The sequence below is a fragment of the Canis aureus genome, chromosome X, assembly GCF_053574225.1.
Source record: "Canis aureus isolate CA01 chromosome X, VMU_Caureus_v.1.0, whole genome shotgun sequence".
Taxonomy (NCBI): Eukaryota; Metazoa; Chordata; class Mammalia; order Carnivora; family Canidae; genus Canis; species Canis aureus.
Window position 1 is genome coordinate 102,940,636 of NC_135649.1, and position 23,534 is coordinate 102,964,169.

A 23,534-nucleotide genomic window follows, 5' to 3' on the forward strand; every position below is an offset into this window, starting at 1 on the left:
TAGCAGGCCCTCAGTCCTTGCTCAATCTTTATTATTATTTTATTTTATTTTATTTTGGTCTTATTTATTTACTCATGAGAGACACAGGCAGAGGGAGATGCAGGCTCCATGCAGGGAGCCCGATGCAGGACTCGATCCCGGGACTCCAGGATCATGCCCTGGACCAAAGACAGATGCTCAACTCCTGAGCCACCCAGGCGGTGTCCCCTTGCTCAAATTTTTGACCTTGACTCTGGATAGCATATGGGGGCTCCTTCTTCTAAGTGTGCCAGCCTTATGCCAAGGCTGTTACCTTCCTGAGACACCAGTGGGGGAAGTCAGGCTGCTGTTCCCTGGCTTACCCCAATCTGAGGCCTCTGTGTGGCCCCCTCGGTTACAAGGGTTCACTCATCATCACTCATTGTCCTCACCTTAAGTATAATTAAGGCCTATTAGGATCTCCAACTTGGGCAGAATCAGAGCTGCTGCACAGGCCCAAGGACCTCACCTCCCTGTGAATCACTTCTTCCGCTCCCCACCGGAGGAAATGAGAGGGGCATCTCAGCCAGGCTGTCCTGGGATGGGCAGTTCCTCATTCAGGGTCCTTACCTTGATACCTGTCAAGCTGGGACCCTTCCTCATACTGACCTGAGGACACAGGCCTTAAACCAAGGCTCTTATATCCCTGAGATCCCTGAAGAATGAGTTTAGGGGATGCTCAGGCTGCAGCTCTACCTGAGGCCCTCGAGGCCTGAGAGTAACTGAGGCATGGTCTCTCAGTAATCCCTCTATTCTGGGTTGTTGGTGTCCAGCCCCCATTCATACAAGGTCCTCATTTTGTCTCTGTCTCTTTAATTAAAGACTGTTGGGAAAAACCTCATCCCTGCAAACGCTTGAGCAGGTTCCTGACTGCAAACCTTGCAGAGACTGGGATACTGTCCCTAGGAAAATGTGAGATGGGGAAGCTATGGCACAAGGCAGGGGAGTACCCAGGAGTTAAGCTATCAGAGAAGGATCATTCTGATCTTTTCTTTCTCTTCGCCAGCTTGACAAAATCTTAAGTAGTTTCACTTCTGACAGATTTCCTTCCTATAGGGAAAGGGCAGAGCAGGATGATTTTGAGAGCCCTGATCTTTTCAGGTTACCTGACATTGCACATATAGATGATGACATTGTCACTAAATATATTTTTTTTTCTTCACACTATGTATTTACTCAGATTATTATTGTGGCTATGGATTCCAAAAAACTGCTTTGGGTCAGAGTTTTGTTTTATCCCAGGAGATACATTTTGGAGTAATGAGAAGAAAAACGAATTAAAGGTACAAGGTCTGCCTGAGGATGGGAGGAGCAAAGAGCATGGGTCTCTGGACTGACCCAGACCATGGATCCAGTCCCAGTTAGGTCTCTTACCACTCCTGTGAACTAGAGATATTTACAAATTATTTATCTGTAAATGAAGTTTTCTAAGCTCTATTCCATAGGAATGTTGAACTTATGTTCTCTATAAGGCATTTGGTATGCACATTAAGAAATATTGGGTCTGAATGAATAGCAGTTATGCTTTTTATGAACCCTCAAAGCACCGCCCTCCCATCTGAGTTTATTTTTTATCCAGTACATAGCAAATGATATACAGTGCATAGGGACAAAAAGAAACATCCTTAAGCCAAATAAATTATATTTTATTTTTTCTAAACAGAATAAAAGGAAAGGCAAACCATGAATTAGACACATTTTATTTTTTTAAACTATATTTTCTCCATTTTGTGTTCCCAACTATTTCACTATGTTGTTCTTTCACATTTTCATGAAAATACCTATTGCAGTCCCATGTTATCTGCTTTTCGATCATAAATACAATATAGATGGTTTGTGACTTTCAAATACCAAAAATGTAGCTCTGCTGTGTTAAACAGCAATAAATATACAGCCATGCCACTCTTAAATTACATTAAAACCTAAGTAAGCTACTATAAGAAAAAACATTTGAAAACACCAAAATAAATATAACTGTCTATGTGTTTCTAGAAGTTACCTGTTTAGAACAAGTACGAGGAAGAGCTTTTCTCTTCCTTCCAGCCCCGAGGACTCTGCACGTGTTAAAAGAGCAAGGACTGGAGAGCTATGCCATCCGTAAGTGTACAGTCTAAAGCTAAATGAGCTAAGAGAAAAATTGAAAACACCGAAATAAATATAACCGTATGTGTGTTTCTAGAAGTTACCAGCTTAGAACAAGTATGAGGAAGAGCTTTTGTGTGCCCTCCATCCCTAGGCCTGCACCACTCACAAGGTGGACCGCCCGCCCCGCTGCAGCCCCGAGGAGGAGCCGCCGCCGCCCCGAGCGCCTCCCTGGAGGCGGAGGAAGCCCAGCGCCGCCTCCAGGGCAGGCGGCCAGGCCGTGGCTGTGGCCGCGGCCGCGGCGGCCGAGGCCCCCCTGGCCGAGGCCAAGGCCCACCTGGCCGTGGCCGTGGTCGCGGCGGCCGAGGCCCCCCAGGCCGAGGCAGCGGCAGCCGAGGCCCCCCTGACCGTGGCCGTGGTCGCGGCGGCCGAGGCCCCCATGGCCGAGGCCGCCCTGGCCGTGGCCGTGGCCGAGGCCCCCCTGGCCGAGGCCCTGGGCCCCGCGCGCTCCTCCTGGTCTAGCAGAGCCTCGGCGTAGAGCTCGGGGAAGCAGCTGGGCACGGTGTCGTTGATCTTGGCGAGGACCTGCAGCACCTGCATCTTGCTGGTCTCGGCGCGGGCTCGCGGGCCCCACAGGAACTCGTGGCGCGGGGGGTCGCTGGCCGGCACCTGGCGGTACTCCAGGTAGCCCTGGCGCACCAGGTCTTGGGTGAGGAGCTTCCGGGGCTCCCCGAAGATCAGGTGCCACCTGCCCTCGTAGACGCCCAGCATGTGCAGGAACTCCCAGATGTCCTCCTCGGCGGCGCGGTTGCCCTTCATGAAGATGACGCCCAGCAGCGTCATGAGGAGGCCGGTCTTGGGCAGCTCCCGGGTGCTGGTGGCGGCGGCGGCCAGGCCCAGCTTGCTGACCAGCGCGTACGACTGGCTGCGGGCGTCGACCTCCCTGAGCTCCAGGCCGAAGACCAGCTCCAGGCGCTCGGCGGCGCACCGGAAGATCTCGGGGAAGTGCTCGCGGTACTTCCTGCCCACCGTCTTCTGCAGCGCGGCCCGCGGGACGGGCTCCCCGCTGCTGTGCTTCTCCAGCAGGAGCTGCACCAGCATGCTGGCCTTGCGGCTGAGGGGGTCCCTGCGGGCGCTGGGGCCGGGGGACCCGGCGGGGCTCCCGGCGCCCTGCTCCCGCGGCGACCCCGAGGCGGAGGCGGAGGCGGAGGCGGAGGCGCAGGCGGAGGCGGAGGCGCCGGGAGACCCGGGCTGCGGGGGGGGCGCCGCCGCCGCCTCGGGGGCGCGCGGGGGACTCCCCTGCAGGCTCAGCGAGGGGATGCGGGGGGCCTCCTCGGCCGCCGCCGCCGCCGCCGCCGCCGCCACCTCCGCCACCGCCGCCTCCACCTCCGCCTCCGCCTCCGCCACCACCGCTGCGGCCGCCGCCACCCCGACATTCTCCTCCCCGTGGCCCTCGTGGCGTTTCTTGCGGGCACGGAGCTTGCTCTTTTGGCCCCGAGGCATGGCGACCCTGGGCAGGGCTGGCGGGCAGCGGGGACACCTGGAGAGCGGGACAGTGAGGCGGGGTGAGCCCCTTGGCGGCGGGGCCCGGGGTGCGCCCTGCCTGGGGGTCACTGGGGGCGACGGTGGAGACCCGTGTCCGGGTGCGGGGCGGGGGAGGCCCTCTCCGGTCACGTGCAAGATCGGCAGGTGAGTTGTTGGCAAGCTCCGGGTCCCCCCCCCAGCCCTCCTCCCCCCCCCTCCTCCCCCACCCCCCCGCAGCCCGCCCTCGGGGCCCTCCCTCCCTCGGGGCCCTCCCGCCCTCGGGGCCCTCCCTCCCTCGGGGTCCAACCTCCCTCGGGGTCCGCTCTCCCGGGCCTGCTGCCTCGCCCTGACGCTGGCCACTCAGGCCCACGGCGGCAGGGCCTCGAGACTGACTAGGAGCGAGCGAGGCTGACCACGCAGCCCCACGTGCCCGACACCACCGACGCCGACACCAGCGAGCCTGAAAGCTGCGGCAGACGCGCCGAGGCTCCCTGGCCCGCGCCCCGCTGTCCCCCCTCGGGCGGTCCCCGGGAGCCCGCCTGCCGCCCCGTGCCCCCCGTCCCGGGCCCGCAGCTCCGGGGCCCACAGCAGGGCGCGTGTTCTGAGGTGCGCTCGTTCCGGGGAGGGACCTGCTGCCTGCCCCCGACCAAGGAAGGCCCCACGTCCCCGGGTCCCCGGAGCACCCACCGCCACCAGGAGCGGGGCCTCCGCGTGGCCCCCGGGGTGGGTATGGAGCCCCCCCCCCCCCCAGCCCTCACGAAGGCCCTCCTTCTCGCCAGCGGGCCTGGGACTTCTCCCCGCGCTGCGCGGAGCCACAGTCCAGCAGCAGCCTCGGGCCAAGCCTGCAGTCCCTGAGCCCCCGCGGGGGCAGCAGCCATGGGGGCAGCCATGTTGGGGCCTCCGAGGCGCGGGAGCAGGGGCCGAGCGGGGCAGGGTGTGTGTGTGGACCCCCTTTCCCAGGGCAGATGGGGCCGGGGCTTGTCGGGGCGGCGTGCCCGCGGCCTTAACCCGGGACTCCTGGCTCCTGGCCGCGGACGGGCGCGTGGGACCCCCGTCTGGGCTCACCCTAGGCAGGAGCGGTCCGACTAGGCCTCGCCGCCCACCGCGTGGTCAGGAGGAAGTCGTCGAGGGCCACTTCCGGTCATGTGGGTCCGGGCCCCCGGGAAGCCCGCGTGGGCGGGAGGGCTGCGGCGTGCTGGGCGTGTGCTGGGGCGCCGGAGAGCGGCCTGCAGTTTGGCGCGCGCGGGCTTCCGCTGCCTCTGAGCAGCTCGGGGGCCTTCTCCCTCCGCTGCGCTGACGCCACTGCCCTCGGACCGAGGGTCTCATGTCCCTCCCAGCGTCCCCCCGTAGGAAGTGTTTGGGGGCCTCCTCGTGCCTGCCAGGCCTGGGGCTACCCAATCTGATAGTCACCAGGTGATAGCTTTGGGGGAGCACGTGCCCTTTGGTGGGCACTCCCTCAGACGTCTCTCCCTGTCTTTCCTTGGCTCCCCCCCTGCAGGAGTTGTGATACCTTCAACCTGCTGAGCTGAAGCCTTGCACCGATGACTTAAATTCTTTGAGACCCCAGATACATAGTGAAGGTTCGCTTTATCGGGGCACCCCTTCTTGTGACCCTCCGCAGCTTTCATTAGGCGTTTACACCTTATTCGAGTCCTGTTTCAAATAACACAATAGTGTCGCTGTTACTGTAGGTTTGTTACAGCAGAGTATTCCCAACTCCCCCATTTCTATAGGTCATACTATTGATTTATTTTATCCTTAAGGTACAGTCATTGGTTGCATTGCTCTTATTTTATTTTGAACATAGATACCTTTTTTAACGATGAAAAATAAGAAGATGCTTTATATTCCTTTATTCGCTCCGTGTCTTTCACTGACTCCTTGTGGGTGCGTGGCAAGCTCCCTCTGTTGACTTGAGGTCAGCCCTTCAGATCAATGCCGAATACTCCCTGTGACTCCCCATATGACCTAAAGGTACACTTCTTAGGGATTTCCTGCCTAAGCCCTTCCAGAGATGGCTATAGATAGATGAGAATCTTATAAGTTCCAGTGTTCTGGGATAGAGATCTTGCACTGAGTTCTTCACAGCCCTACAGTTCCTACGTCTGTAACCACCTCCTCTCACCACCACTATGGTCCTCAAAAACTCCATGTAGAAACTGGATTTCTTCTTAGCCTGATAGCTTAGCCTAGGGCCTCTCCTGCCTGACATCACTGTCATTTCTGAAAGTTTCTGGGATAAATTTCTGCCCTATGCATAATTAGTATGATACTTATTATTTTTTTGAATACTTTTATTTGTATTTTTGACGTATAAAAATTTACATGCACAATGTGATGTTTTCATATATGCATACACTGAAATGATTATCACAGACATTCAACATACTACTTTCCATAGTTACCATTTTCATGTGTGTTGTAAAAAATCCTGCCATTTTCAACAACATGGATGAATCAGGATGAATTATGCTAAGTGAAACTGGCCAGATGTAGAAACACAAATGTTCTATGATTTCACTTATATGTGGAATCAAAAGAGTAAAGACAGATGTAACTCATAGTACCAAAGGACAATGGTGGTCAGCAGAGGCTGGGAGGTGATAAAAGAGGGGAGATATTGATGAAAGGGTACAGTCTTTGTTGTGAGTCAATTCTGGAAACCTGTACAGCCCAGTGACTATAGTTAATATAGTTTTTACATGGGGCACCTGGATGGCTCAGTCAGTTAAGCTTCTGTCTTCAGCTGGTGTTGGCGTCTCAGTGTCCTGGGATCTAGCCCCCTGAGCAGGGAGCCTGCTCTTCCCTCTCCCCTGCCCCTAGTCATCTCTCTCTTATTATCTCTCTCAAATAAATAAATAAAACAATTTTTTTAAAAAACTGTTTATTTACCTGAAATTTACTAAGAGTCTAGATCTCAATAGTTCTTTCTAGTCTGTTTTCATTTGTGCCTTATTAAAAGGACCATAAATATTAAAGGCCCAGTCTTCAGTTACAAAAGAAATGTCAGGTAGTTATTAGGACAATATCTGGACTAATTGACTCAAACCACCCCAGCCAACCCAAACTTTGGTGCTGTCATGATATTACCCTATAGTCCTGGCACACAGGCTCTGAGGAGCTGCTTCAGTTTCCTCGAGTGAAGCAGTAGAAAATGACTATCCCGGGGCACGCTGGAAAGATCAAGGCTAAAGTACAAACCTTTCCTCCACACAAGTCCTAGTCAGGACATACATAGTGCCCTTCATGGGTTTCACAGTATTGTTGTTGCTGATACTGTTTTGTGTATTTCTTTTGTTTTTCCCAGGGACGAATCTGGGCCCAGGAAACAGCAGCCTGAGATGAGTTTTCATCTTGAAAGCTATAGGTAAGGTGCTAAATCTTTAAATAATTTAAGGAGAATTTGTATCTTTACAGTATTCTCTTGCCCTGAATAAACATATTTTACAGCTCCGTTTGGGCCCTTTTCTTTCTCTATCAGTAAATTTTTTAGTTGCTTCCATAAAGATCTGCAGTTTTGTGAGGTGTCATTTTAGATACTGTTGCTGTTGTAAATGGTATACTGTCCATACGTGTTCTCAACCAGGCTTCTGATTTTACTATAGTGATTTTCTATATACTAGCAATTTGACGTTTGTTATGTATTTGAATATTGTGTTTGCTTATTATTTTAGATATTTTAGTTATGAGATTCATGCTATTACCATCTGTATTATTCATACCTCTTATTATTCTTGTGCATGGTTGTGTCCTGCTATACATTCACATCTGAGTTTGTGGGACCATAATTCTGTGTTTTTCCATACTTTAGTGGGAATGCTTCTAATGTTTCACATTTGTGTATATTTACTGATGATTTTACAATATGGAAATTCCATTCTTAGAAGTTTACTAAAAGTTACTGCCATAAAACTATGCTGAATTCTTATCAAAAGCTTTTTCTTTACCCTTGCACATTGTCAGATGCTTTTCTTTCCATTAGTGAATTCTGATTCATTTTTTCTAACGTAATACCATCTTTGCATTCCTGTGACACAACTTACGTCTTCATTGGCCACTGTATTGCATATGCTATGAAGTTATTTATGTTATTTGTCTCTGTAGGATTAAGCCTAGCTCAAGTACTGTCTTTTCAGGGTACCTTTATTTGGTCTTTGTATGAAGGAGAGCTAAGGCATTACAGTGGGTGAGTCATTTCCCTTCTTTTTGTATGGTTTGGAAGAGTTTATGTAGAAGTTTTATTCATTTCTTCTTCACCATTTGGTGTAAGACTTCAAATTTGGCTAGTCCGGGAACATTTTGAAGCTACCTTGTGTTTTACCCATAATTTTAGTTTGTATGGTTAAATTAAGTTTTCTGTTTCTATATGAACCTACTTAATCATTTATATTTTGCTGAAAAATAGTCCATTTCTCTTGGACTTTTAAATTTAAAGGCATGCTATTTATAATAAAAATCACATTATCATTGAAATTCTCAAACATGTACAACACCGTACAGAGAACAGAGTATTGAGCCCAGTATACCTTGCATTTAGCATCAACAATACTCAGCAGTAACAGGAAGAAACTTAATCAGATTAAACTTATTTGTTTGTTTGTTTATTGGTAACACTACTCTAGAGGGGCCACTGTGGACTTCCATTAGGAGATACATAATGTCTGTGATCCTCTTTGGGGTGATGTTAGCAATCACTGGGGATCATCACCCTCATCCATTAATCCATTAGGGGCTGCCGAATGGTAATTCTATCATTCCTTTGTTTCTATTAGCTAAAATAATTCTCTAAGTAGAACTTTTTCCTTATCTACCATTTGTTATCCTGATAGAATGGTAAAAGTATTTATAGTATTACTTACAGCCTGTAAATCTCTTCTACACATATACTTTATAGAATTTTATTTAATATCACTTGTCTATGCTTATTTCTTTTGTAACTGGTAAGACCTACAGAAGGTGTTACAGAAATATTTGTGAAGAACTAGCTTTCATTAGTTAGCTTTGCTGTCATCTCATTCATCATTTCTGCATTTATCTTCATTATTTCTACCTTCTAATTATCTGGGTGTATTATGCTTCTGTTTATGTAACTCTTGAGTCATTTGGATGCTTTAAATATTTCTCTGATAAGTCTATTTAGTGCTATCATATCCAAGTAGCATTTGGGCTGTTTCCCACAGGTAATACTGTAGACCTTTATGTGTAGTACTTGAAAATTTTTAAAGTAGAATCAGTCCATTTACTTCTGGAATTTTTTAGCATGTATGTATATACAGACACATATATGATACGCCTAAGTTTTCCTAGGAAAGAAAGGAAGATTTCACATGAAAAAAATCATAGTGTTTTATAAAATTTATCACTCATTGGGCAGCCTGGGTGGCTCAGTGGTTTAGTGCCGCCTTCAGCCCAGGGCCTGATCCTGGAGACCCAGGATCAAGTCCCACGTCGGGTTCCTTGCATGGAGCTTGCTTCTTCCTCTGCCTGTGTCTCTGCTTCTCTCTCTTTCTCTGTGTCTCTCATGAATAAATAAATTTTTAAAAAATCAAAAAAATTTATCACTCACTTATGATAAAGGAACATAATGTTACAAGCAAAGTGTATCTACAAAACCACAACTAAAGATAAACTATTAAATCAATAAAAATATTTGTAGGGATCCCTGGGTGGCGCAGCGGTTTGGCGCCTGCCTTTGGCCCAGGGCCTGATCCTGGAGACCCGGGATCAAATCCCACGTCGGGCTCCCGGTACATGGAGCCTGCTTCTCCCTCTGCCTGTGTCTCTGCCTCTCTCTCTCTCACTGTGTGCCTATCATAAATAAATTAAAAAAAAAATTTAAAAAAATAAAAATAAAAATAAAAAAATAAAAAAATAAAAATATTTGTAAAAGTTCTTGAGTAAAAGATCATTATATAAACATACACTTTATTTCTGCAGCAACAAGCAGTTTGACCATGAAATTAAGAAACTAGAACTTATCGAGTACCATAACAAATACCTGGCACCTAATACAAGTATTTATATATAAAATACATATTAAAAATGAAATATATACAACTATTATATAGAGAAATTAGTGAATACCTAAGTAAGTAGAGGATTATCATGTTCATGGAGAGGAGTACTCAATATTGTAAACATGTTAATTCTGCCCAAATTTAACCTACAGTGTATATTAATACCTAGTCTCCCCCAAAAGAAACTATATAGCTTTTGTATATGAAATTTGACAAGCTGATTCTAAACTTTAAAATTACTTGCAAATTACCAAGAACAAAGAGCACTTGATAAAAATATGAGGACTTTTACTCTACTAGATATTAAGAATTATTTTTTAAAAACTGTAGTAATTAGTGATGCCTGGGTGGCTTAGCAGTTGAGTGGCTGCCTTCGGCTGAGGTCGTGATCCTGGGATCTGGGATCGAGTCTCTCATTGGGCTCCTGCGAGGAGCCTGCTTCTCCCTCTGCCTATGTCCCTGCCTCTCTCTCTGTGTCTCTCATGAATAAATAAATAAATCTTAAAAAAAAAAACTAGTAATTACAAATGTGTGCTATATTTGCCAATACAAACAAATAGACTAACAGAACTGAATAGAGTGTCCCACAACACGCACTTCCACATGAACTTTGGATTATTCAAACTGTCATTGTAGAGAGGTAGAAAAAGAACAGATTGTTTACTAAGATATGGCAATGAAACAACTGGAAATTCAAACTGAAAAATAACACAACAGTAACACTTCCCTCACGCTAGACACAAAATTCAATTCTAGAAGGAATTAAATTAGTATTTTTGTTTTCTTTGGGTAAATACCCAATAGAATTATTGGACCTTATGGTAGTTCTATTTTTAGAAAGGTAACTTAATGATGTTGAGCATCTTTTCATGTGTCTGTTGGCCATCTGTACATCTTCTTTGGTAAAATATCTGTTTATTCAGATATATATTCTTTAGGCTTAGAACCTTGATATACAAGGGATGAAGAAAGAGGTAATATCTAGATAAATATGGTTGACTGTTCTTGTATTCATTTTCTACTACTGCTGCATAACAAACCAGCACCAGTTTAGCAGGATAAACACAAATTTATTATCTCACAGTTTCTATGTGTAAGATGTTCAGGTAAAACTCAACTGTGGTCTCTGCTTTAGAGTCTCACCTAGCTGCATTAAAGGTGTCATGTGAGCTGTGTTGTCAGCTGAAAGCTAAACTAGAGATAAATCTAAGCTCACATTGTGGCAAAGGTGCTGAGAAGTTTTTGTGTTTTTGTTGTTGTTGTTGCTGGCTATTGGTTAGAGGCCAGGCTGCAATTCCATGATGTGTGACCCATTCCACACTGGCCCTCTCCATAGGCACTTCACAGCACGACAGCCTTTTTCTTTAGGGCCACCAGCACAGCGAGAACATTTCTGTTAACAAAATGGAGTGTTATATAATATCCAGAGTCAGGGGAGTCCCATATCCCCTTTGACCTACATAAGGGCAAATGAAAATTTAAAATAAGAAAAAAGTACAAATATTGAATCATACACACCTGAAGCTAATAAAACACTACATGTCAGTTATACATCAATAAGAAAAAATTTAATTCTTCCTGGTACACATCAAGAAATGAGATTCCTTTTAGAGCATTTATTTGAGAAAACTTGTAAATTCTTTCTCTGCTGCACTGAAACCTTTGTAACTCCTACAAGCTGATTATGCTTCTTGCCAGTTTACAGCTTAGGAATTTTTGCTCAAGTAACTGGGAGTGAGGACCTTGAATGGAAACATTAAATCAAATAGCACCCCAATCTCCCAGTCTCCATTGAAGCTTAACTTCAGTGCCTGTCTCCGAGTTGTAAAAACAAAACAAAACAAAACAAAACAAAACAAAACAAAAAAAACTTCTCTTGTCATAAAGAAATGAGAAGTTGTTTTTCTATTCCCTATTTTGATAAAGGCAAGAAGCTAACAAAGATGCTCTGCCTCGCCCCAAATTACCGGTGATTTTAGGATGAACTGTGTGTAGTAAAGGGTGCTGTAAGTCCTCTGACTTGAGGAATAGTTACTATTAGCTTAAGATCATGGACAGATAAGTTGTATCTGTTTGGCTATATAAAAGGGTGAGCTATCTTTCTGTTTTAGCAATCTCTTTAGCAAGGTGATGGATATCACATTCTGGTTCAATGCTTATTAAATAATAAAACTGTTTACTCTCTTTCCTATGTTTTGTGGAGAGGCATTTCTGAGTGGGCAGGAGCTTTTGTTTTCAATTAACTACCCCAAGAAACCTGGCGATGAGGATAAGATTTCTGGAAGTTCCTGAAACTAGTGAATAAGCAGCTGTTCTGTGGACACACAATAGTCAGTTAAGAGATCTCAACTTATAGTCTCCCTTCTAGCTCTCTGCTCTTTTAGAATATCAGAAAAACCAACCTCTTTGCTTTCAAGATTTTACTATTAAATAAGCATGAGAATAAGGGCTCTAAGATCCCATGAGGATCACCATTAGCTTTGATTATAGAAAAATACGGGAAGCTGGTAATGTTGCCTACAATTCTGTCTTTAACCTGTCATCTCTTTATCACATTAAGAATGGTATACCTCTAAGAGTCTAGTCTTGCAGTGGCCTGAGGACACTTCATTTAATTTGTATAAATTAACATATTTGCAGAAGTTCTCAAAAGAGCCTCATTTCAACCAAATGAGTTATTGGTAGATATAGGATTCCTATCATTCACACAGGAAAGTTAAATAGGAGTTGAATAGCCAGAAGGAAAAATTGAAAAAGAAAAAAAAAAAAAAGGAAGAGGAAATCAGAGAATTAAAGGCCCTCTCTCAGCTATTCCTGCTCTCTGCTCCCCTGCTTCTCTTTATTTTGCCCTATATTAAATCAAGTCCTGGAAGGAAGGGGAGGCAGTGATCTTCTAGATGCGATGTTCCCCTCGCTAGTGGGCTTCTCGACACAGAGGGACTAAGGCAGGACTCAGTTTACTGCTAATGAATCACTTGCCCTGTTTGAGGACACAGGTTTGTGTATGTCAGTCTCGAGCCTGGGGCCACTTTATGTTTTAGCCAAGATTCTACCTACAAGATTCCCGTGTCATCCACATACCCTGTAAACAGGGAAGCAGGAATGATAAAGAAACATGATCACAGGATACTTGAGAGCTTGAATAAAAGATGAGCCCTCATATAAAGGCAACAGCATCAAGAGTAATTGAACTAGTCACTTGGGACAAAGAAACAAAAAATGGTATTAAGCTGATAAATGTCAATATGGGAAGGTTAATCAAAAAAACATATAATTGACATTTTTCTTACTTCAATATGAGAAAAACCAGCCCTTCCTATTGAGACCGCCGGCATTTTTCTTTTTTTTTTTTAAATGTGGGGTAGCCTGTTTATTGACCAGACGTTTAGTGGCTCTGAGCAGTGTGGGAGCTGGGCTACAAGCCAAGGCAATATTCTTCCCTGCATCCCGGGTGCCCCATGGACCACACGGCCCCACACAACCAGGTGTACCTGGTCTGAGACGCGAGGCCTCAGGGCCCTGTCAGCAGCAGGTCCCAGCCTGTAACAAATCTGTTACTTAGGAGGACAGACCAAGTGTCACCCCATTCGCTTTGGGATGCAAGTTCACTCCAGCCCCAATATATAGAGATAAACAAAGGCTATTATTCCTGGAAGCTTGTCCTCAAGGCTTAAAAGCAGAGTCATGTGCAGTCAGTAAACACTGAAAGTTCAAACTGTACCCTTTGACAGGTGTCTCTTAATAAGATTTTGATACTAGATAATGGCCATTGGTGTCTGCATTTAGCATGTGGGAAGAATTATTTGGGGAGATGGAGCAGTTACTCAAGGGCCTAAGCAATCATGTAGATGTTACTTATATAACTAAGGGAAACTCAGGAGAAATACAACTCTTAGTAAAAAAATTTAGATTAGCAGGCTCTAGAGTTAAGCTCCCCCTTAGGCTTGGACTGGGTAATATTTTATAAGGAATTACAGAATGGTAATCAGATAGTTAATTATCGAAAGCTTAAGCAATAAAGCATCACAATTGGTAAAATTAATATATGATAGAGAAGTTTTGCATGTTGATAATCGAGCATCTGCTTTAACCATTCACTATTAGTATGATATATTTAAAGATTTTTCCCCCAAGGCAAATAATGTACTGAATTTATCCTGCTCCATTTCTGTAACTGCCTGCTTTATAATTTACTATGGATTTTTTGGCTATTTAGATGGCTGCACTTTGCCCAGAGAAGGGTAGAAACGGCAATGGAGAGAATTTGTAAAACTGTACTGTTACTATTCTGTAGTAACAAAGGGGAAGGTATTATAAGGATAAATAAATTTAAAAAGTTTTATTCTTGTGCCAAAAAAAGGAGGGTGGTGAGACTTCCCCACCCCTTTTTAAATAGCATTACTTTAGAAAAAAATGTAAATAAAAAACCTTTCTCTTTGAAAAGCTAAAGAAGCTTCTTACCAATTTCACATCCCAGGAATGTTTTCCTTTGGATAAAGGCTATCACAGAGGACCACCCCAATGACCAGGTACATTTAGGAAGTAATAGGTGTGACACATGGAGACATCAAGTCCTCTTCCTTGTGGACTAGTTCTCTTTGCTCTTGAGAAGACGTATAGAATGGGTTGTATCTTTTTGGTGACATAGAAGAGTAAGATTTATTTTTGACTTAGCTTTTTCTTTTGTTGCTTGCCTGGGCTGTACATCATAGTCCAGTTTAATGCCTATTCCATAATAAAATTTTGTTCTTTCCTAGATGATAATGTTGAATACTACCTGAGCCCTGTGATCCAGGACAACAGTGAAGTTTAAGAAGTCCTTTGAGTTCCAGCAAACAGCTTGCTTCAAAGATCTGGTCTCCGTATGACTTAGGTAAGCAAAGGAGCAGCCACACGTCTAACCTGTGACAAGGCCAGACACAGATCCTCAAAAATCCTGTTCTTGGCCTCATGAATGGTTAGCTCAACTGCTTGTCACCACTAAGTTGAAACAAATGCTTATTAGCCCAGCTTTGATGAAGCTTCTCTTCCTCCTCCAGGGCCACCCTCAGCTGAGCCAGCATACTATCCGTCTTGCGGATACGCTGGCCTCGGGGTAAAATAGTCTCTGATCCTCTATCCAATCACACTATCCTTTATCCTGCTTCCCCACATACAGCTTTGTGTATCCGCTCTCCAAAAGGAAAAGCTTTTGGCCTAACTAATACTTGGCATCCTTACAGATCTTATGGGTGTAGATTCTCCCTACTGCAATAGTTCCTTTTCTACCTTTGCAATAATCCTTTATAAAGAAAGGTCTTTCCTTACTAAATCTGATTTTTTATTTTACATGTTTTGTGGAGACGAATTTTTGAGTCAGCATGATAGTTTTCTCATTATTTCCCCAACACATATAAAGTAATACAATCATATGGGTGATCTCATCATCTTTGTTATAATATGTTGGTTAGAAGCAAGTCACAGGCTCTACCTAACCTTAAGGATATGAGTACACAAAAGCATGATCACCAGGAGATGTGGACCATAGGAACCCCATGAGATTCTGTTTGCCACAGTCCACCCTCTGGGCCCCAAAGTCGCATGTCTCTACTGTATGTAAACTCCATTCACCCTCTCCCAAGATTCCAAAACATCTTATTCCATTACATCAACTCAAAATCCAACTCTTATCATCTAAATCTCTAAGTCTAGGTGCAGATGATGAGGCTCTTGGGATGAAGTTTATTAAGCATACGTTTTGGGCAGAGTAAATCTCTATTTGTGGACCTGTGAAGCAAGGAGATAGGTCATCCGTCCTGACACAGCCAATGGATAATGGCAGGATAGGAATAGGATCACATCTGCAGACACTTTTGTTTGGAAACAAGCAAATGGGAAGTACAGGAGTCAGTGGACAATAGCACTTCTAAAATACTACTAAGGAACATAGATTTCAAAGCCTAAGAATAATTCCTCTGGCTATAACCTCCATCTTAGAGTTCTTATATCCATCTTCTGAGTCATCCTTCTTTTTATTTTTTAAGAAATCTTTACACCCAATGTGGGGCTCTAATTCACGGCCTGAGATCAGGAGTCACGTCTCTATGGACTGAACCAGTCAGGTGCCCCTCATCTTTCCTTTTTTTAAATGGAAGATAGCATGTATTTGCAGTTGATAACATAAAACAATTAGTTCACAAACTGTGATTACATGCACTGAGGCAAGTACTTGGTAACACCTACCTTGCCTCTCCCAGTGGAAACTTTCTCTTCAGCTTATTCAGGATTCAAGAGGAACTGTGAAGAGCCATTCTACATTCTATGCTTTAATCTCTCAACACTGAGACACACCATCCGAGGGTCTCCCATAGCCTTACCTCACCTACCACATAATTAAGCTTAAAACTTCCTTTCCACTGAAAAACTTTTTTCTCAAATGTCCAAATGAACACCTACCTGCTCTCACCTGGACTTGCAGCTTTTCCATCTGTCTACTACCCTGATATCTCATAGCTTCCAACTCCTCCTAGACACAAAATCCATAGCAACCTCAAGAATATCTACATGTCTTCCAAAGAGCACATGTTCAGCTAATGTTTAGAGAATAAATGAGCCAATGAACATGTTATCTAATTCAAGTTTTAATTTCTCCTGCATTCTTGGATAAGTTAAGCAAATTCATATATGCATCTTTTATTTTTTTATTTAAATTTTTATTTATTTATGATAGTCACAGAGAGAGAGAGAGAGAGAGAGAGAGAGAGGCAGAGACATAGGCAGAGGGAGAAGCAGGCTCCATGCACCAGGAGCCCGACGTGGGATTCGATCCCGGGTCTCCAGGATCGTGCCCTGGGCCAAAGGCAGGCACTAAACCGCTGCGCCACCCAGGGATCCCTGCATCTTTTAATTTTAGAGTGATGGACTGAAAAGATAGTCAGCTATCTTTAAACCCAAGATGTTTCCAAAGAAACATCTACTCAATGAAATGATACCCTGTTCCATATCATTAAATAAGAGGGAAGAGTTCCCATGCAGCCTGGGTGGCTCAGCGGTTCAGTGCCGCCTTCAGCCCAGGGCGTGATCCTGGGGACCCGGGATCGAGTCCGATATCAGGTTTCCTGCATGGAGCCTGCTTCTCCCTCTGCCTGTGTCTCTGCCTCTCTTTCTCTCGCAAATAAATAAAATCTTTTTAAAAAAAGGAGAGAGAGAGAAGTGTTCCCAAATTTCTTTTGAAATTACGTATCTCCTACCCTTAAACCTGACACACAGCAATAAGAGAGTTTGGGTCCAAGAAGGTGACATAGGAAGACCATGAACTTCTACATCTATCTACAGAATAGTTCCTCCTGAAGCAGAACTAAGAGCTGACTGAACAGCATCTGCACAACAGAATACCATAAAGAGAATGGCAAGAGAGATGAAGAGACGATAGTCTATTGTCAATGTGTGGGAAGGGATAATGTGTGTGTGTGGTGGAGGAAAGGGACAATATGAAACTGTAGTATAATGTAGTATCTGGGTATGGAGAAGGGAAGGGATAGTGCAACATGTGCATAGAGAAGGGAAGGGAAGAGATAGTGTGATTGGGGAGGGAGGTAAAGAAAGTTTGTGGGATGGAGAAGGGTAGAGAAGGGATGTGGAGACCGAGAAAATTAAGGCCATTCCACCTTAAGTTCAGTGTTAGCACAAGTACAGCCATCTTAGGCCCCTGTGAATAAGAGCTGAAATTTACATTATTTCAATTACAGGAAAAAAACAGCTTACAGCTTAACGCCCTAGAAAGCCCCATATTAGAATGAGAACAGAGCTCAACTCCCATGGTAGAAAGTCCCATATCAGAATGAGAACAGAGCTCAATGCCCTTGAGAGCCCCATGTCAGAATGTAAACAGAACTTGAGAAATTCCTCCACCCCTTCTGGAGGTCCCCTAGACCAGCCCATAAAACTAAGCTGGAACCCACCTCGGAGTCCAAGTCCCTGCTCCCCTGTGTCGAATATACTTGGACCCAAGCTCGAGCTTGTAAATAAACCCTCATGTGCTTGCATCGGTGTTGGCTCCTTGGTGGTTTCTCAGATATGTAATCTTGGGCACAACACGGACAGTGGAGTGTAGATGCAGAGACAGAAGGGAAGGATAGAGTAGTGTCGTTTGTGTGCCCGTCTGTATGCATAGAAAAGGGAGGAAAGTGTATAAATACAGTAGTGTGTATGTTTGGAGAAAGGATAGTATAGAATGTGCAGAGAAGGAAGGGAAAAGAATTTTATGTGTTTGTGGCTAAGGAAAAGGGAAGAGAAGTGAGAAGATTGTGGAGAAGGGATGAGTAGGGATAGGGTAGTGGGTATGTTTAGAGAAGGAAGGAGATAGGATAGAAGTTGTATGTAGGGAAGAGAATGGATAGGGTAGTGTATGTGTTTTAGAAAAGGGAACAAAGGGCACAATGGGAAGGGATAGTGTAGTGGTGTATGTGCATGTGTATATAGAAGGAAAGGGGAGAGAATGGAATAAACGGTTTGCAGAGGTGGAGAGGAAGGGATACTGTAGTTCAGGTGAGTAAAGAATGGAAGGAAAAAACTGGAAAGTCTAGTAGTGTTGTGTGTGTGTGCTATGTGGAAAAGGGAAGGAAAACAAGAGTAGAGCGTGTGTGCATGTAGGAGAAAAGGAGGTAACACACAAGAGGGCAGAAACAGTGTAGCGGAGAAGGACTGGTGTAGTGTCCTGTGTATGTGGGAACAGGGAGATGGGAAACTGGGAAAAGACAATGTAGCATTGTGTGTATTTAGAGAACAGAAGGGAAAAGAAAAGGAAGTGATCATGTGTGTATGTATAGATGGCTGTGGAGAAATGATCAGGGAAGATGAGTGAGGGTACAGTGTCAGTGTGTGTGTAGGAAAAGAGGAAGGTAGAGGGGATAATGTGTGTGGAGATGAGAAGAGAGGCAAGGGATGGTGCTGTGTGTGACTGTCTAAAGGAAGGGTAAGGCTGGACAGTGTGTGAGAAGGATGGAAGAGTAAAAAAAGGGGAAGGGAGGAAGGGATAGAACAGGGTAGCGTGGCTGAGGAGGGAAGGGAGGGGAAATGGGAAAGGACAGTGCACTCGTGTGTTAGTGTGGGGGGGGGTAGGTGTCGAAGGGAGAGTGTAGTGTGGGTGTGTGGAGAAGGGAAAGGTGGGAAATGGGACCATGGCGTGAATGTGAAGAGAGGGGAGGAAAACAAAAGGAAAAGCATCATGTGTGTAAGGGGAGAAGGGAAGGGAAGAAAAAAGGGAGTGTGTAGTGTGTGTGTGTGTGTGTGTGTGTGTGTGTGTATGTGTGGCTAAAAGGCGGGAAGGGAAGAGAAGGGAGAGCATAGTAGGTGTACAAGAGGGAAGGCTAAAGCAGGAAGAGAATGGAAGGTTTAGTGTGGTGTGTATGGAAAAAGGAAGGGAAGGGAAGAAAAGGGAGAGAGTAGCACAAGCGGAGACAGAAGAGGAAGAAGAAGAGTGCAGAGCAGGGATGGTGTGGTGCGGAGAAGGGCAGAAGTGGGATTGTGCCGTGTGTGTGTGTGTGTGTGTGTGTGTGTGTGTGTGTGTGTGTAGAACAGTGGGGAAAGGAAACTATGGAGGGGATAGTGCTGTGTGCACACGCTCCTGCGGAAGGAAGGAAGGGAGGGAGGGAGGGAGGGAGGGAGGGAGGGAGGGATGGGAACAGAAGGCACAGGGCACAGTAGTGGGGGGGAGGGGAGGGGAGGGGAGGGGAGTGTACTTGTGAAGAAGGGAAGGGACAGTGAAGAGTGTGTGCTGAGACTGCTCTTCCACCACAAACTGAAAAAAAAGAAAAGAAAAAACTAAACAAACCAGCCAACCCTTGCTACAATTCCTTTTTGCTCTCTCTTCCTTACTTTTGAACCCTCGTCATATTGGTATGGGAAGGACTATGGACATTCTAAGTGACCTTTCTCAAGCCCCCAGACTTTACTCTTTCTGGTCTCCCTGTGGGCTCCAGAGCATGGAGGATCTCTGGCACCTGGTGGGACATGGGGTACTTTTCCTGTACCAGATCTCTGGTCGTGTGCTTCCTGGGCTCCCGGAGATGAAGGGCTTCCTCCCAGCCCGTATCCCCGTTATATTCATGAAGGTCACATGCAGGAGAGCCATCTGGAGACTAATCTCGGGCATCTGCTGCCCTATTCAAGCTCCCATTGTTAGTGACATCCGTTTTTGCTGACAGGGTAATAGAAGTGCTTGGAAGGGCACACTTCTTTGAAGTTAAGGGAAAAGACTAGCTTCAAGTGCTCAGAGTCATTCCAGAAGATCACAAGGAAGGGCTCCTTGTATTCTTTTCAGCATGTCTGCCTTCAGAAACAGTGTAGCGGAGAAGGACTGGTGTAGTGTCCTGTGTATGTGGGAACAGGGAGATGGGAAACTGGGAAAAGACAATGTAGCATTGTGTGTATTTAGAGAACATTGTGTGTATTTAGGGTGTTCATTTTATATTTGAGCAAAAGGAAGTACACCAACAAAGTTACCTTCTTGATTAGAAAGTCTCAACGTGATCATGCACCCAGATATCTACCAATGCTGTGTGTGTGTGAGTATGCGTGCACATGTATATATACACAATCACAAGTTTGCTTAGAAAAATACTAGCCTTACCAAGTGTGATTTCCTGTGATATTTGCTAATTCTAACCTATACACTATATTAATATAATAATAAAGGCCTGTACTTACCTTTAAGGAAGTTTCAGATGTGCTGTCCTTAAACAACCCCACAGATACCGCCACCAGTGGTCTCTGGTGCTTTCTCAGATTCACTCAGTGAAGTAGTAGAAATTGTTTGCCATAATACACACTGGGAAGATACAGGGGCAGAACTTTAAAATTTTTCCTCCATTGATATTATCACATGCATTTATTGCAGGCTGCAGGACCACACCAACTGTAAGATACACAACTCATTTCCACCATATACTGGGGGAAAATGCTTACAAATCACCTATCTGATCAAAGACTCATGCTTTGTTTTCTTTGGCATATAGCTAAAGATACTTTTATCACATGCATATCACATATCACCCCCCTCCCCCAAAAAAGTTCTGGGTTTTTTTTAGATTTAATTTATTTATTTGATTGGGGGATAGGGAAAACAAAAGGCAAAGGGAGAAGCAGGATCCCCGAGGAGCAGAGAGCTTGATCTCAGGACCGTGGGATCATGACCTGAGCCGAAGGCAGACACTTAACTGACTGAGCCACCCAGGCGCCCCCCCCAAAATTATTTAACAACAAGAAACAATCTAATTAGAAAATGAGGGGGGGGGTAGCCCTGGTGGCTCAGAGGATTAGCGCCATCTTCAGCCCAGGACATGATCCTGGAGACCCGGGATCAAGTCCCGCATCAGGCTCCCTGCATGGAGCCTGCTTCTCCATCTGCCTGTGTCTCTGCCTCTCTGTCTCTGTCTCTCATGAGTAAATAAATAAAATCTTTTTTAAAAAATGAGCATAAGGCTTGAACACACAGTTCACAGAGGATATACAGATAGTAAATATGGAGATGACAAAATAGTCACATCATTATCCATTAGTATAACATAACTTTAAGCCACAATATACTACTACGTACCTACTAGAATAGGTAAAATAGAAATTACTGAAAATATCAAGTGCTGATGAGCGTATAGAACAGCTAGACCTGATGTTCACTGATGGTGAACTCACCTCACTGATGGTGAGGATGTAAAATGGTCCAGGATCTCTGGAAATCAATTTACTAGTTTCTTTCAAAGTTAAATGTATACCTACTGTATGACAGAATATTTACCCTAGAGAGCCTTGTGAAAATTTACCCTAGAGAAATGAAAATATATGTTCACACAAAACACCATACACAAACGTACATAACGACCATATTGGTAATAGCCCCAAACCAGAGATGCTAATCCCAACCTCCTTCAATGGCTAGATGGATAAACTATTGTACTGGGAATAGTATTCAGCAATGAAAAGGGATATACTACTTACCCTCACAATTTAGGTGGATCCCAAGTGCATTGTGCTAACTGAAAAGGCCCATTTCATAAAATTATGTAATTTTTAGTTCCATTTGTATTAACGGTTTCAGAAAAGAAAAATTATACTGACAAAGAATAGATCATTGCTTGCAAAGGAAATAGGGGATGGGGATTAAAGAGTACACTCAGGGGGCAAGATGGCAGAAGAGTAGGGTCCCCAAATCACCTGTCCCCACCAAATTACCTAGATAACCTTCAAGTCATTCTGAAAATCTACGAATTCGGCCTGAGATTTAAAGAGAGATCAGCTGGAACGCTACAGTGAGAAGAGTTCGCGCTTCTATCAAGGTAGGAAGACGGCGGAAAAAGAAATAAAGAAACAAAAGGCCTCCAAGGGGGAGGGGCCCCGCGAGGAGCCGGGCTGAGGCCGGGGCGAGTGTCCCCAGGACAGGAGAGCCCCGTCCCGGAGGAGCAGGAGCTGCACCAACCTTCCCGGGCGGAAAGGGGCTCGCAGGGAGTTAGAGCAGGACCCAGGAGGGCGAGGATGCCCTCGGGTTCCCCGGGACAGTAACAGACACCTGTGCCCCGGCAGAGTGCACCGAGCTCTCTAAGGGGCGGGGGGGGGGGGGGGGGGGGGGGCTCGGGCGGCGGCTCCGCGGAGGGGGCTGTGGGGCGGGAGCGCCAATCCAACAGCACAGGCCCGGGAGCACAGGGCGCCGGGACACAGCCCAGGATCCAGGATCCGGCCTCCCCCGGGACAGGCAGAGGCCGGGAGGGCCCAGGACAGCAAGGACGCTCCTGCCCCGAGCTGAGCAGATCAGCGGCCCCGCCCCGGAGCCTCCAGGCCCTGCAGACCGAGAGCTCCGGAGTTCCTGCGGGGGCTGAATCCAGGTTTCCAGAGCTGGCCCCGCCACTGGGGTTGTTCCTCCTGCGGCCTCACGGGGTAAACAACCCCCACTGAGCCCTGCACCAGGCAGGGGGCAGAGCAGCTCCCCCAAGTGCTAACACCTGAAAATCAGCACAACAGGCCCCTCCCCCAGAAGACCAGCTAGACGGACAAGTTCCAGGGGAAGTCAAGGGACTTAAAGTACACAGAATCAGAAGATACTCCCCAGTGGTTTGTTTTTTCTTTTTTTTTTCTTCTTTTTCATTTCTGATTGCTTCCCCCACCCTTTTTTTTCACCTTTCTTTTTCTTTCTCTTTTTCTTCTCTTTTTTTCCTTTTTTCTTCCTTTTTCCTTTTTCTTTTTCTCTTTTCTTTCCTTCTCTCTCTCTCTTTTTCTCCTTTTCCCAATACAACTTGTTTTTGGCCACTCTGCACTGAGCAAAATGACTAGAAGGAAAACCTCACCTCAAAAGAAAGAATCAGAAACAGTCCTCTCTCCCACAGTTACAAAATCTGGATTACAATTCAATGTCAGAAAGCCAATTCAGAGCACTATTATCAGCTACTGGTGGCTCTAGAAAAAAGCATAAAGGACTCAAGAGACTTCATGACTGCAGAATTTAGATCCAATCAAGCAGAAATTAAAAATCAATTGAATGAGATGCAATCCAAACTAGAAGTCCTAACAATGAGGGTTAACGAGGTGGAAGAACGAGTGAGTGACATAGAAGACAAGTTGATGGCAAAGAGGGAAACTGAGGAAAAAAGAGACAAAAGACCATGAAGACAGACTAAGGGAAATAAACGACAGCCTGAGGAAGAAAAACCTACGTTTAATTGGGGTTCCCGAGGGCGCCGAAAGGGCCAGAGGGCCAGAATATGTATTTGAACAAATCCTAGCTGAAAACTTTCCTAATCTGGGAAGGGAAACAGGCATTCAGATCCAGGAAATAGATCCCCCCCTAAAATCAATAAAAACCGTTCAACACCTCGACATCTAATAGTGAAGCTTGCAAATTCCAAAGATAAAGAGAAGATCCTTAAA

At 45.5% G+C, this 23,534-nt stretch overlaps 1 protein-coding gene and 2 long non-coding RNA genes across 3 annotated transcripts; 1 reads left to right on the plus strand and 2 right to left on the minus strand.

The window, feature by feature from the left end:
- Nucleotides 1-1,648: 1,648 nt before the first annotated feature.
- Nucleotides 1,649-3,603, minus strand: LOC144308953 (melanoma-associated antigen B4-like). The gene has a single exon (XM_077889905.1). It carries the CDS (start codon nt 3,601-3,603, stop codon nt 2,266-2,268), a length of 1,338 nt encoding a protein of 445 aa, XP_077746031.1. The 3' UTR covers nt 1,649-2,265.
- Nucleotides 3,604-4,256: 653 nt separating this feature from the next.
- LOC144308801 (uncharacterized) lies at nt 4,257-17,048 on the plus strand. The gene is made up of 5 exons (XR_013375133.1): nt 4,257-4,769; nt 5,123-5,204; nt 6,932-6,991; nt 14,399-14,514; nt 16,956-17,048. It is a non-coding gene; the product is annotated as an uncharacterized LOC144308801 (long non-coding RNA).
- On the minus strand, nt 9,478-19,261 carry LOC144308802 (uncharacterized). Its single transcript, XR_013375134.1, has 3 exons — nt 17,582-19,261; nt 14,419-14,543; nt 9,478-11,034 (listed from the first exon to the last, which is right to left on the minus strand). It is a non-coding gene; the product is annotated as an uncharacterized LOC144308802 (long non-coding RNA).
- Between the last annotated feature and the right edge of the window lie 4,273 nt (nt 19,262-23,534).

Coding starts and splice junctions, on each gene's coding strand:
- LOC144308953 (XM_077889905.1), bottom strand. CDS start 3,603: ATGCCTCGGGGCCAAAAGAGCAAGCTCCGTGCCCGCAAGAAACGCCAC.